The 15,352-nt window shown below is 38.1% G+C and overlaps 1 protein-coding gene across 1 annotated transcript in view; it reads right to left on the reverse strand.

The window, feature by feature from the left end:
- Window positions 1–10,284: 10,284 nt before the first annotated feature.
- LOC108362627 (mucin-22-like) overlaps window positions 10,285–15,352 on the reverse strand; it is an 8,569-nt gene continuing 3,501 nt past the window's right edge. The window contains exons 3-5 of the mRNA XM_017615686.1: window positions 13,183–14,105; window positions 12,903–13,115; window positions 10,285–11,321 (exon numbers count right to left, since the gene is read on the reverse strand). Coding sequence (XP_017471175.1) covers window positions 10,285–11,321; window positions 12,903–13,115; window positions 13,183–14,105 — 2,173 coding nt within the window. The remainder of the gene's footprint in view (window positions 11,322–12,902; window positions 13,116–13,182; window positions 14,106–15,352) is intronic.

The raw sequence follows: 15,352 nt of genomic DNA on the forward strand, positions 1-15,352 counted from the left end.
TTCCATCCCCTAAATCGCCCTAAATCGCCCAAAATTACGCATTGTGCGCCGACCACATTTTTATAAGTTTTGTATATTTTTCTTTGTTTATTTAATGTTCATCAGTTTTTTATGAATGTATAGCTCACTATATAACTATGTATGTAATAGGCGGCATACACAGTGCGCCTGACTTGCGAGTCTGTGCTTATTTTATGGGCGAAGCTCTGCATGAAAAGTATTGCTGACTCGACAGAAATTTTCTTGGATGTAGATAGTTACAACCACTTACTAACAACTTAATCAAATCGTGTAAGTTACTTAAGAAATATGGTTCTCACATTTTTCTGGTTTGGAGTACTAGGTTTGAGCATTGGGTGGGTGGTGAGACAAACTATACCACTGGTAAGACTTCACAAGAAATATGCACATCTACATATTTATATTTATTTTGATTATAATTGCATAATTACATACACACATACATACATACATAAATATTATTCAGTGTTTATATTTCCATCCTTAAACTGACTTCAAAATCTTTTGAGGCTTTCCAATTTCAAGAAAAATGTACCTCTATTGTCTAATTTGAGTCCAGGGAATCTCATTTAATCCGCTTTTATGCTATGGTTGGTGCCAATCGAAGAAGTTATGCTGAGATTTCGTTTGGGCAACGGTGGTGGCGAACATGGACTCTTTGCATACGCATTGGCTATACAACGTTCCTCGTCGATGGTGTGGCTATATTGCTTGGGCAATTCATATTGATCATCGACTACGGCGAATGGTGATGGACCAAAGGAGCTTTCGAAAAATGTCGATGAAGATTTGACGCTTGACAAACGTTCCAAATCATGGGTGGATACGCAAAAAGGTGGTGGTGGTGGTGGCGGTGGCGGCAATGATAATGGAGGCGTCTCCAGTGATGAAGGTATGAGCCTGAAAAAAAATATATTTGCATATCGTGGTCTTTTACCCTATTATTATTATAAAAGTCTAGTGTAGTAAAAGTAGGAGAAATTCGCGAGCGGTTTTAGCCGGCAGTGCACGCCAGAATACTTCGGTAGAAAGAATAGACATCGAATGGACCTGCAACACGCCAACGATCAACGATTACCCTTTTCACAATTTGGACGAAAAAGGTCAAGTTTTTAATTAGGCACCCTCGTCGACGGTCGCCGGCAGCTCTTGGCAAAAAACAAAAGAAGTTTGTAGGCAACATCTGCTTCTAGATTACTCTGCCTTGTTTGGTTGCCGAAGAATAGTAGATCGCAATGGACGAAACTTAAGACTTGTCAGAAAACCTCACTGCAGATAGCAAAGGGATGTCTTCTGATATCGCTTGAATACCACCTGCAATACTTGTTCAACTCTTATCGCGGGAAGTAACCTAACAGACACTTGCTGGAAGTAGTCACCTCCCAGTTATGGCAGGAGGCATCTCTACGTATTCACCGACGAGATCCTGACCCATATACATCACCCAACCAGTGGACCCATATTATCAGATAAGCCATAAGCGATATTAGCCGAGTGTCAATCAGCAACTTTACAAACTCACGCCCCGTGAATGGCTTCATCGAAGTTCAACCACCATTCGTCGCACCAAGAGCTTCAGCCGCCTTGCGCTATTGCAACTAAGGATTGGATACTGTAGCAGGCATATGCAAGTTGAACTTAATTAGATTCGACGTCGACAAGCGAAGCACTGTTGAAGGCATCCCAAAAGACACCAACCCCCCATTAATCAACTCTTTGATCCGTTGCCATTGAAACAGGCCGTGACTACCGATAGTTTAGCTTGGCGACAACTACATATAGATTTGCCGATTTAGGCAGGACTTAGTAATGTTGCTACTAAAGCAATAACAGGATTTTTATTCCCAGTTAAAATAGTGTACAAATGTAAATGAAGACTTAAATTAGTAAAAATGATATTTTTATTGGCACCCGTTAAAATCTCGAATACTCACTTTCTTGTAGAACGTCTGCTGAGTGGTTGCTTTTTAATTGAATCCATGCTCTTCAAATAATCTGTTTCAGGTTCAGAACTTTTTACCACCAATACATTTTTCGAACCCTCCAACAATTCTGGATAGGTTTTGATACCAAAATATGCTATAATTCCGCCAAAGAATGTCGATAAAGTAAATATTATACACAGCATACCAATAGTGAATTGCTTTTCATCCGCAGAAATCCAGGTTTCGGTTTCTTCACCACCCAGTCGATTTGTGGGCACATGCATAGGTAGGCAATTGAATGGTGAAATGGTATAGCTGTTTGCGGTTTGCGGCAGCATGCAAAACGTGTAAGTGTAATTTTTAGTGAGATTGTTGGCAATCAGATATGGCTCCTGATACATTTCGCAATTGTAATCGATATTTTTTGCAGCTTCCCCATCCACTCGAATAGCTGTATCGTTTTTTCGTCTAAACCATATTACATTTATTACTGGTTGGCTATTGTAGTCCTTTATGACAACTTTTACCGAATTATTGGGCAGCAAGGTCAAATTGAAAGTATATGACGGTACTTCGAATTCGTAAAAGGCCACGATTGAATTGCGACTATTTTTAAGGCGAGACCGAGTAGTGGTCACTTCGTCCTTGCTAGGGGTATATGTAGGCTCGCTCGTAGAAAACTCCACCGGACGAGGAGTAAATCGGTTGCTGCTTTCGATCTCATCACTTTGCTCACTTTCTGAACTTTCTTCACTTGAGTTGTTCAAATTGTTTGAATTTTCCTGCGAGTCAGCAGATTCTGTTGACTGAATTATTATTTCAACTGCGCGTTTAATTTTGGATGTCTTCTGTTCATACGATGAATTTAAGCAACGCAATTGAATGATACCTAAATCCTCAGAGCTCGAGCGACCGTTGCCTCTGTCGGGTGGTGTAAGTGCGGTTACTTCGATAGTGGGTACTTCAGATGTAGTACGAGCAAGCGATGTTGCTGGCTTTGTTGTACTAGGGACTTTTGATAAATTTGACATTGTTGATGTAGCTGAAATGTTTACCAACTCCTCACTAATCCCCTCATAATTCGTTGTTGTTTCCGTAGCACAATCATCATTCGCAAATAAAATTTCACTTAAGAGCTTACCATTATGACGAAACGGGGAGTGACAGTAGAGTGTACCCAAAAATTGGTTACGATATATTCGATAAAATTTAGTGAACTCCTGCAAATCACAATCGCAATGCCATTTGTTGTACGCCAAGTTAACGAGTGTGGGTTTACGCCCAAAGAGCAATGGCTTTAGCGCAATAATGGCTATAGTTGTAAGCAAGTTATCGGACAGATCTAGCACTTGCAGGTGCTTCAGGTCCTGAAACGCATCGGCGCCTATAGCCGTAATTTGCGAACTCATAATATGCAGGTAATGCAAGTTGGGCGTGGCAAGAAACATTTGTCGCGTTAGTGGCCCAGTGAATACGTTATGACTTAGGTCAGCAAACTCCAATCTTGTCAGCGTGCTTACACCAAATATTGTTTGTCCGGACAATATGGTCAAACCGCTATTGATACGCAAATGTAGCAGCGTTAATTGTACGGGCTGCAGGAAGGCACGATTTATTTCGTTTAGCTGTGTGTCGATAATCAAATAACGCAGCGATTTCAATCCAATGAGTGCACCTCCACCTACTCTTTTTAATTTCAAGTCTATCAGCGATAATAAATATGTATACGCAAATAGAGGGGAGTTAAAAGCGCCACTTCTGATGTGCGTAATATTGCTGTTTTTCAGGTTTAACTCGTAGACTGGTCGTCTGAAATCGAGCCAGCCATTTCGTAATAAACCAAGCGGAAGTGTTTGTTCTATAATATTAATTGCATCGATGACTTGGCAGCTGGAGGCCTATAGAGGTAGAAAAAAAAATGTTTGAGACGGGTACTTATTGGTTAAATATATAAGTATATAGGCCCTTATTATGAGTTGCATTCGATTTTCGATCTATGCTGGTTATCGAAGATCGAATGTGAAATTCGTATTATGAGCTATGCAACGGTGTCCAAATTTGCATTGAGTATCGAATTTTCTGTGGAACAGAATTTTGCTTTCGATGCCGTAGCGAAGTTTGATAAAATGGTGAAAAATGTGCGATTTTTTTTTTTGTACTTTAAGGTAGCTAGACACAAATTTTGAACAATTTTTACTAATCTCATGCAGGTCTAAGGTCTCTGAGCGCCAAATCGCAGAACTGTTGATAGTTTTAAAAGATTCGGCTCGAGTGCAGATCTTGTGAATCAGGCAGCAGATCTAAAACGACAAATTAACTAAGTATTAAATTTATTCGAAGGGCTCCATTTAAACCCATTTAAAGGAAGTACTCGATTCTCAAAAGTAATCGATACTCCCAACAGTAATTGTGAACAACCTAAACAAGCAAAATTCACAATTCCTCTTCGAAAGAGTGTCATAATACTTAATTAAAATTCTTCCGATCAGCACTTTCGATCACAGTCGAAGATGGAATGCAACTTATAATATAATAGGGGCAATACTGATATATCTTAGGTTATAGCTTATAGCAGCTATAGTTGGTGTCACTCAAAGTTCAAAACTTATGACCAAAAATATTATCTAAAATTGCTAAAATAAAATAAATAGTTGCCGGATGTTTATAATTGCGCACTAACACTAGGTAGAACACAGGTTCGATTCCAAAAAATAATGTTTGGCAATGGCAAACCGCCTTGGCCATGAAATACCTTCTCTTTTAAGCCATTTGCCGTTCAGAGTCGGCTAACTATAAGCAGTAAGTCCTTCAAGTTTTGTGTGAGAAACTAAGTTAACAAAAAAATATGAGCAACAAATACGAGGACTGTTTGATAACTGTAAAAGAGATACCTAAATATATTTTCAACTAAAAAGCGATTTATTTCCCCATGGCGATGTCCTAAGAAAAGTGCATTATAATGCTGATTACATAGTTAGCGAACGCATAAGAAATACATTATATTATTAATCACGCATGTAATGCATTACTACTTTTTGTGGTTTTTGTCCAATTTCAAAAATTTTCAATATAGGCTGAGCTCGGTCTAGCCGCTTTTGAGGTACACATATTTTTATATACCATTTCTCAGATCATATTCTATACTTGAAATTGAATCAAAAATAGTCATTCAAAAACTCATAAATCTACAAAATCGTATTTTCTGACCTAAATAGACAGGTCACGACCTCTAAATGACCATTAAAATATCTATAAAAATAGGCAATAATATTTCTCGTAAAAACGAATAAAATTAGGGGGTAGGGGGGTGGTCTTGAAATTTCCGAACAAAAGCATTTTCGATGGACACCCTGGAGATTGGCCAGGCGAAAGGGTATGAAAACATTTCGCATCATTATTAACTAAAGCTAGGGGGGTTTGATTACAGCTGTAAACTGGGAGGCTATATGCCTACAATCGATCGTAAAGATTTAAACTGTCAATAATTACATATCAAATAGATAAAAATAAATAAATATTATTGCTTTCTTTGTACCGTACAGCAAATAAATAATTTTAAGCAGCTCAACGCATGGTACAATAAAAACAGGTAGAAGCCAAATTGACATCAAACCTACAAAAGTCAAAGTTTTCGGGAGAGTAAAAATAAAAATGAGCGTGTGTAAGGAAAAATAAAAAAATACATTTCACTGGTTGACGTTTTTAAGTATATTTGAAGTTTATTCTTATTTATTTATTTTCTTTAGTTAAAATTTGATAAAACGTGTATGTTGTTTTCTGTTTTTGTTTTATGAGTTGCAGTGTTGTTGGAGGGACTTTTCGGCATAAGGGTCATAGGAACAGCACTTGGCTTCAAACGTGCCTTTCCTGTACCTCCCGGTGTATTTGTGGAATCTACTTCTTTAAAATGTTTAACGCACAGCAAGGCATTTCACTGCAGCTCTGCCCACAGCTGCTTTCGCAACGTTCCTTACGCGAAGGACATTGAGGCACGTTAAAAAATTAGTGGTATCTGCCTTATATTTAACACCACATAAAACACAACGCTTCAGGTGTTGCATTTTTAACACATACACTAAGTATAAACCACACAACACTACAAAAATTCAAATGCAAATTAAAATTTGTTATTAACGAACATTCAAAAAAAAAAACAACGATATGACATTCAAAGCGTAACGAAATATAGGAAATAAAATAAAATCAAGTTGAAGTTTAAAGGTTTGGTTCTCATGAGAGCAACGTCATTTTGGCTTCTACCTGTATTTATGTGCCTTGGGCTCAACGTCTGTCGGGTGCTCTGCTAATATATTTATAAATAAACACATACATATGTATATTACATATTAGCTAAAATACTATGTATGTAGTTTCAGGAAAATATGTATTAAATTTAATCCTTACCACACAGGTGTTGTAGATACTTTCGTATAGAATATCTGCATTTGTACGAATACAAGTGACCATGCAATTATACTCTCTGCACCCCTCACCTCTAACTTCTGTGGCCACTGCTACGTAAGCTCTGTAAACAAAATAGAAGGCATATGCATAAGATAAATAATATAAAAAAACAAATAAGAGCAGTACTGTCGACGCCTATGCCGAAGACTTCATACCTTTCATGAACATCAGAAGATATTACTTTAACAGATTAGTGCATTTCAAATTAGTTAATTGGGAGCTAAACGAAGTTTGTATGCTCACAGCATACATATGTATGTATGTACGTAGAAAGAAGAGTTACATTTATAAAAAAAAAATATCTAAACAATCAGAGGTATGGAAGCTACACCTAAAGCACCAATCTAAATTATTTTCACTGCAGTGTGTGATCCTTATGTAAACCGGTAACACAATTTAATGATTTTGGCTGGCTACATAGAGTAGTTATATCGCAAACATTTGTATTTGAACAACCAGTGGTATAGATGATAAAGCATACAGATACAGCACCGATCTTGACGATTTTCTTAGTAGACTTTGTATGATTATTTAGAAAATAGTACACAGTTTATTTATTTAAGCAACAAAATTCAAAGCACATATAATATTACTTTAAGGAATTTGTACATTTTGTTTTTTTTTTTTAGGAAATAAATGGTCAAATTACCTTTTTATATTTATATGTGGACGGCTAAGTGGAAAATCGACCTATCTCGGCAATCGGTTCGAAAACGGCCTCTCTCAGAAAATGGCTCAAGAAAGCCCTACCTCAGAATTTGATTGAAAAACGCCCTAATTCAAAATTTGGTTCGAGAACGCCCAATCTCAATGCAAATTCAATATATCGACAGCTGAGATAAGCCGTTTTGAACCGTTTGCTGAAATGGGGCGTTCTTCAACCACATTCTGAATTCGGGTGTTCTTAAGGCATTTTCTGAGATAGAGCATTTTTGAAACGGCTGCCGAGGTAGGTCAGCCGTCGTAAATATGAAATCTTACGTCCGGATTTGTTAAATAAAAATTTTAATGATATTCTGTAAATTATCTCGAATATTTATCGGAAAATAATATGGAATCTCTAGATCTCTACTCAGATCAATTTTTTTATGCTGGGGCCTATTAATGCTAACTACATACATATCAAGTTTAGGATTCCGCTGAAGTCGATTATCTCAGTCCGTAGTACGTGCATAAGGATTTATTAAATTTTTTTCGTTTTTCGGAGCTAACACATTCAGAATACATGCCGTCAATTGCATTGCGTCGTATTCGTTTTTTATCTCTCTTAAATCACACATACTCACATTCAAATTTTACCAATATCTTTTTGTAACTTACCTGACGCTCTTATTCAACATTATTCCCATAGTTGTTGTATAGGTAGTCGCCGTAGTATTGTCAGTTGAATATCCGTATTCTTCGCTAACGCTTATCACATCGTTCTTCCGTAGAACTATTCCCACATAAATGGTACTTACAATTATACACAAACCGACGGTGAGTAATAGCCAGGCGGTAATTTGTATGCAAATGTTGCTGGACAAATATGCTTTCCAGTCACTGTTTTGGAAAAAATTTTAATTACGTGTATATAAGTACGTATGTGCATACATATGTTTGTGACCAGTTAAATAATTAAAAAAACTATTCAACTTACTCTTCAACAAGTTGCACTTGTTTTTTATTCATTTCCGAGTCCCTTGTGTACTCCTTCCGCTTTGGTTTAACAGGTGCATCCTTAATTTCAGCTTTTAACATTGTCAGCCCAAAATCCGTATAAGACTGAAGTTATTATTGAAAAGATCCTATATTAAATAATACGCACATATGCAAACTTGTTTGATTTTATCAGAGCCTACCACTTCAGGGTATGTCATAAATTAGCTTTTAGTCGTTTTATCTATTCTACCCCATATCATTTTATCAATTTGAATGCTTATCCACGTAGTGTATAATAAAGTAACATTTTATCAAGCTGGGAGTACAGGTGATAGCAAGTAATTGTTTATAAAGCAGCATTAGGGACTTGTCCTACCTTTCAATTTGACAGGAAAAATTTTTAACTAATTAAAAAAATATATGTCCATATTTATCGCTCACACTTTCGCTAAGTGTTTGGCCGAGCTTGGGATGTGCGTACTGATATTGTAACATAAAAGGTGGAATCTTCAATTCAAACTTGGTTACGGCGTTGTGCCATCTTCTGTGTAATTTTTCGTATGAAAATTCGTTCTAGAATAAATCATACACCCACCCTTTCGGAAGCAATAACAACCAAGAGGGTTTTATTAGAAGCTTTTTCAAGGCAGAAACACACTCAGAGCTTTGCCATTTTCTGCCGAAACATGACCGCTTTTCGAACGTTTTTCTTTTGAACGACCTGTAGTCGCCTTATTACATTTTGCGTCATATCTTCAGCATTTTCTATTGAATCCCTAATTATGATATATCCTTAAACTTAATTGACCTCAAGTACCCTATTCCAAGTAATACTTACACGTCAGATTTTAGTTCTTATCACCCTATTTCACTAAATTGAAGCTCTCCAAAAACTGAACAAGCGAGTGAGTTTTTTATAGCACAAAAAGTCGAGAACATACGCCGAGTTCAGATCAGCTAAACAATCTAAAAATTACTTATTGAAGAATTGGTTATGCGTTTTGGCCAGGGCGGGACAGTGACTCGTCGCTGCAACTGCGACAAAAATCATGGTATGGTAAATGGGGTATCCTAACCTTTTTCCATGTGTACCCATTAGGCTATGCTATGGATCGCTAACTCATCCGGTCAAATCTGAGGGTCTCTACGGCTAATCGTATTTAACCTGGCAGCACTACAGCCGGACCGAAATTCGCCGTGGAGATCCAGAGGGGGAAGATTTAACATTATTTCCAGAGACTTATTGGCTGTAGTGAGCAGTGCTCCCGTGACGGACAAAGTGCAGGGCACCATCCGGTAACCCCATGGAAAAGGATGGGTTTTATCACAGCTGTGTGCATTCCTCATTTTTTTCCGATAGCTATCTTGCGGGAATACAGGGCGGAATTAGCCTTTCTGGAGCGTTCTTTGAGATTTCGTTTCCAGTCAAGTTTCTTTTCTATATTATCTTCAAAGTATTTAAACTCGTTTAGGATGGGAGGTCTGAATATAGGAGTTTTATACTTTCTTGAGACGAGTACCATTTCGACCATAAGTCCATATTCCTTTGACCAGGTGTTTACAAGACTGAGTACATTTTGCAATAACTCACTCAGGACCTGAGAATATTTACCCGTTGCTATGATTGCTATGATTTGAAAACCAGTACCCTTTGGGCAGTGCCTCTGATCACATACATTGTAATGGCGCCATTCCCCAGTTCGATAAGGAGACCAATAAAATCCAGCAGACCCCTCATAATGACATTGTTGAAAGCACCCTCGATATCGAGAAAAACTCGGAATGCGATCCGCACTGATTTTCCCTTGGAATATGCATGCTGGTTCAAGGAGAGATTGTATTTTTTTTTATATTCCGTCAAATATATTCGTCAATGCGCCTCTCTAGAGTTTTAAGAAAAGAATACAGTGAGGCCTGAAGCACTTCAATTTCACATGATAAAAACACCATCTTCGCGTTTGTGAGTTAGGGTTAGGCAGGCTGTAAAAATCGCTTATTTTGTTGGGACGGTCAGGTGTTTTGCCAAGATTCGCGTGGCAAGACTTTACATTTGTCAAAGTCGTGATCGAACATGTATTGTTATTCATTTTACTTACCTCTAGTTTTCATACAAACGCCAACGTCTCTCACCTGCTAGTACTTTTTTAATTATAGTTTTATTTAATTAATTTATGCATTTACAATATTTTCCACTCAATTAAACAAATTTTTGCATCAAATTACTTCAATTAACCTAGTGCAGCTCCTGGTAGTAATCCAAGCTTTCGTATACGTTCTCAGAAGAACCTAAAGTAGCGTTTTGTTCCCAAACTAGAAAACGTGCGCTTGGCTGCGGGTCACCTTTCATTAGCACTGTGGAACATTGTGAACTCTGGTGGCTTAACGCTTCACTGTTACAATCGCGCCTACGCTCACTACAACACTTTCTATCGGCTTGTGGTGGTGGCAATGTAGGCGCCCGATTAAATGGCGGTCGATTATCCGATATATATATCACTTTTGCTTCTCGATTCAGCTCTAAGCCTTTTAAATATTGCATATAATCACGGGAGTCGACACTCAAATAGTTCTCTGCGGTGAGTGTATCACTAATGGATGAGCGCATTTTAGAGAGTTCATGCAGCGCCAACTGTGTCGAATCAAATGACAAACGATCGAATGGTTTGGCAAAAAGCATTACTTTGTACGATGTGGATGCAACTCGCCGTATACGTTTGTTGCCACGTATTAATGTTGGACGGCAACGAAGTATCCAATAGCATACAGCTATGCCCAAAAGGCAACAGATAATAGTTATAATTGTTGATAGGGTATAGAAAAGCGCTTTATCCTCATTCATAAGCCAAGGCACAGCTTTCACTAACGGTAAGTACACAGAACCGCAATTAAATGGCGAGGTCGTCAAACTAGAAGTTTTCATTATACAAAAGACATACATTTCATTTGATGTTAGGTAATTAATAACCAGAGAGTTATTGGTTTCGATGAGAACAGAATACGTATCATTATATATCATTGCTTGAAAATATATAACTCGCAAACCATAAGCTTCAACGTCAAATTCTAGTTGTACACTAGTTGAGGAGATCGCTTCCACATCAAAATAGGCATCGTAGTCACAGAGAACAACGAGTCCTTCAATTTCACAATATATGAACTTTGGAAGAGCACTGCTGGGGCACACCTGAAAACCGGGTCCAATTGTAGTAGTTTGTAATCGTGTGGTTGTTGTATCCGTGTCCGACTGCTTCCGGGTGGTTGTGTAGGTGGCTGTTTATTTTGGGATAAGGCAGTCAGGTGAGAAAATATGTAACAGTAATAGTAGTGATATGTTAGGATCAATTTACTTATAAGTCAAACCCTTATCCATTTATAAATGGATATTTTATAGTATAATTATACTAAAATATCGATTGATAGACATAAGAAGAAGATGTAATTAGGGATAAAAGGGAAAACCATTTTGAAATAGGACTAGCTTTACTCTCACCTATCGGGGCAATCTCACATCTTTGGTTTGGCATTTCCTTGATACGCGGTTTTGTACTTTAAACGACGGTATATATTTGTAATGTGCGTAGTATGTGCTGACAGGGGAGGGAGGAAATTCGAGAACCACTATGCCAAGGACTTCATATCGTTCGGTTCAATGGAAAGCTAGGTTTTTTTTTTACTTAAAGTAGGTGGTTAGACTCAATGCTACCGAAGCTGACCTTTACAAAGCCCTAATAAGGTAATAATGCCTGAAAGAGATACCCATAAACCGACAATCGCCATGTTAAGCGAGGGAACTCATTTTGGTAAACTGAGGATGGGAACGCTGGGGCCGGCGTATATGGACCTACATTTCTAAAAAGCCTACCGATGGGCATATACGCAACCCAACCATATTCCAGGTAGAAATTTTCGCAATTGAAGTCTGTGTTTACGAATTTCCTCGAAGAAGGACAAATGTGGCAACAATAAACATTACGTCGGATAGCCGGGCAGCATTGAGAGCACTTGACTCCTGGAAAACGGTGTCAAAGGCTGTAGACAGTTGCAAAAAAGTACTGGTAAAACCAAGAGCCAGTATTAAAGTAACCCTGTGGTGGTGGGCTCCGGCTCATGACGGTTTCGATGGCAACGAAAGAGCTAACACTCTAGCGAAATGCGGTGCCCAACGGAGTCTGATCGGCCCTCAGCCTTTCTTTGGTCCATATGAAGATACTTAGCAGAGATCCTAAGAAGATGGGAGGACTTTCAAGTTACAACCCAATGGCGCACGACAAAGGGCAAAAGGCAATCCAAAAGATTCATAACTCCCTCTCGCGGAATTTTTCAGCGGCTGCTAAACTTTAGCAGAGAGGGTTTACGAACTCTCACTGGATACCTGACAGGACACTACAGGCTGAGGTACCATCTGCACAAAATGGTATTCTCTGAGGAGACGAGATGCAAATTTAATGTTTGAAAGAGCAATAATGTCAATGGATTTTATTACGCTTTTGAAAAGGTAATAATATAAATTGGCTTTATTTCGCACAAATATGCGGAATAGTGTCAAATGACCTTATTTCCGTTGATCTTGTTACCTGTCACCATATTACATGTGCGTATGGGGCCATGAAGGCCGCTTAGCAACGAAAAGACTACGTGGAGAAGAACTTGGCTTCACTTGACATTCTCAATTAGCGTCAGTTGGCACAGAAGGAAAAGGGTTAAAGCGCGCCAAACTAGAAGAAGGAGAACTTCATGTGCGGTTAGGGTACGCATATTTAGGAAATATACAATTTATACAGGAAAACATTTTGAAATCTTTCCCAAGGAATGTGTTGCATTTTCAATGAAATTTTTTGACGATTGTATTACCTGTTGTGGGAAGAGTGGTTTTAGTGGTTTTCTCCCGAATGGTTGTATCCGTCGTTTCAGTTGATTCTGTTGAATTGTGCGAGGTTGTCGCGGTAGGTGATGTTGCTGTAGCATCTTTTGTTGAAGACACTGTTGTTGTAGCGTCTTTTGTTGAAGACACTGTTGTTGTAGCATCTTTTGTTGAAGACGCCGTTGTTGTTTTAATAGTCGTTGCTGAAAATTTCCAATTTATTTATACATAAACACGCCAAAGTCTTTAATTCTATTGCTATGTTCTTACCATTACAATCCAGTTGTAAATGAAGAATTGGTTTTCCAGCCAATTCATTTGGCGACGAACATTTCGTCAATTCACTGTTCGCTTCTTGCGCTTGTGCGACATATTCGATGAGTGCCTGATTATCGCATTCGCATCGCCACTTATTTTCCCCCAACTGGATGCTGATGCCAGCAGTTGCTGCAGCAACCAAAAAATCGCCGTCTAATGTTTGTAATAGATTATCGCGCAAATCGAGCGATCGCAGCGTCTTCAGAATACAATCGAAAGTGCCTTCGCCGATTGTGTGTAGACTACATTGGGCCAATGAAAGTTGCTCGACTGCTAACAAATTGGAGAATGTGCTACCGTTGAGCGTTCGATTGAATTCCGTTCCACTTAGGTTGACAATTAATAAATTTACAAACGCTGTGCTGCTATCCAGCCACTGAGCAGGATCGTAAATGATGTGACTACCGCAGGCAACCTGTGACTGCTGCAGCACAAGACTACTTAGGTTTCCAGCCATTGGCTGTAGGAAATTTTCGACCTTCAGCGGCGTTGTTTCATTATGCTGTACGTTGAGTAATTCGAAATGATTGACTGTTCCCAAGCCCTCAAAGGATTTAGCATTCAATGTTTGCAGTTGAGTGCCATGAAGTGTCAAATTGACTAAGTTTTGCATAGTTACATAGTTGAATGCGCTATTCACTATGGCTTCAAGAGTGCAATTACGAATTGTTAAACTGTTCAGTTTATAGCTGCCGGACATCGTGTATTTGCCTATGGCTGCATCGTTGAAGGTGCAATTCTCCAAAATGACATCGAAGTTCTTGTTGCCGCAATAATCAATGAAGTATTCCAGTTCATAAATGAGAGTATAGATCGGACCGCCTGAACAAATTATAGATTTGCATGTTCTGTTATCTGTACAAGTGAAGCCAGTGCTGGTTAAAGAAAACATAAAAGGTTTATTTCATTGTTATGGCAATAAGGATAAGGTTACCGGTGGCAACGAGTACAAAAACAACGCAATTAATGAAAACAATCGTGCATAAGACAGCCGCAGCCAGAGCGAGAAAAAAAATAATTTCATGATCCAATGACCGGATCTAAACCAGATTAGTATGGGACTACCTCTGAGACACTACCTTTCCGATGCAAACAGAATTATCGGTTGAGGTGGTCCAAAGATATTCGGTAACATACTTAAAAAAAAAACAAAAACAAAATATTCCGACGAACTGATAACCTCCTCCTTTTTTGGAAGTCGGTTAAAAAATATTGCAGTAGTTGTGTTTTTTTACAAATTATCCAGTAACTTGCCAGCAACTCTCCAGTAACTTTATTTCTAAGAATTCGCTCTCATAGAAAAAATTTGCAATAAAGTACGCGAACGCTTTTCCAGTAGTAATTTGCAAGTTTCATGAACAGTTGATAAATTGGTTGTTTATTCGCAGCAAATTCCTAATAAAACAATATATTTTGTTTTTAAATAGGTTTATTTTNTTATTGATTAAACGAATAACTACATACTTCTTACAAGTGTAATATGTCGCATTTTATAATTTTCAAACACCAAATGATCAAATTTAATTTTGTGATTTGCGTAAATGCCAACCAGCTGTTTTTGATCAGCTGTTTTCCTGTTGGTAAATTGCTGTTGGCAAAAATTTTTCCAGAAGAAACCAGCAGCTCCCCTCAAAATGAAATGTCACTTTGCTCTCTCAATTTGCCCTACTTTGCAAGTTTTTTGCGTACGCGAACGCAAAAACTTGTAAGTTTTGGTTAAACATGAACAATTAACAGCTACGCGAACGCAACTTATAAAAACCCACAACCAGTTTCCTTATTAGTTTAAATTTCGTCCAGCAACATGCGATCAGCTGTTTTTCGTACTGGCAAATTCTTACAAGTAAAAATTTATCCAGTAAAATCCAGTAAAATCTTGCAACTTCAACTGTAATTTTTCTCGCTCTCTCAATTTCCCCTACTTTGCAAGTTTTTGCTTACGAAAACGCCAAAACATGAAAATTCGTAAAAACTTTTACTGGATTTTACTGGAAATGAGTAANCAGAATTATCGGTTGAGGTGGTCCAAAGATATTCGGTAACATACTTAAAAAAAAACAAAAACAAAATATTCCGACGAACTGATAACCTCCTCCTTTTTTGGAAGTCGGTTAAAAAATAT

This window comes from Rhagoletis zephyria, unplaced genomic scaffold (genome assembly GCF_001687245.7).
Source record: "Rhagoletis zephyria isolate East Lansing unplaced genomic scaffold, Rhagoletis_zephyria_1.1 Rzeph_scaffold_01057, whole genome shotgun sequence".
Taxonomy (NCBI): Eukaryota; Metazoa; Arthropoda; class Insecta; order Diptera; family Tephritidae; genus Rhagoletis; species Rhagoletis zephyria.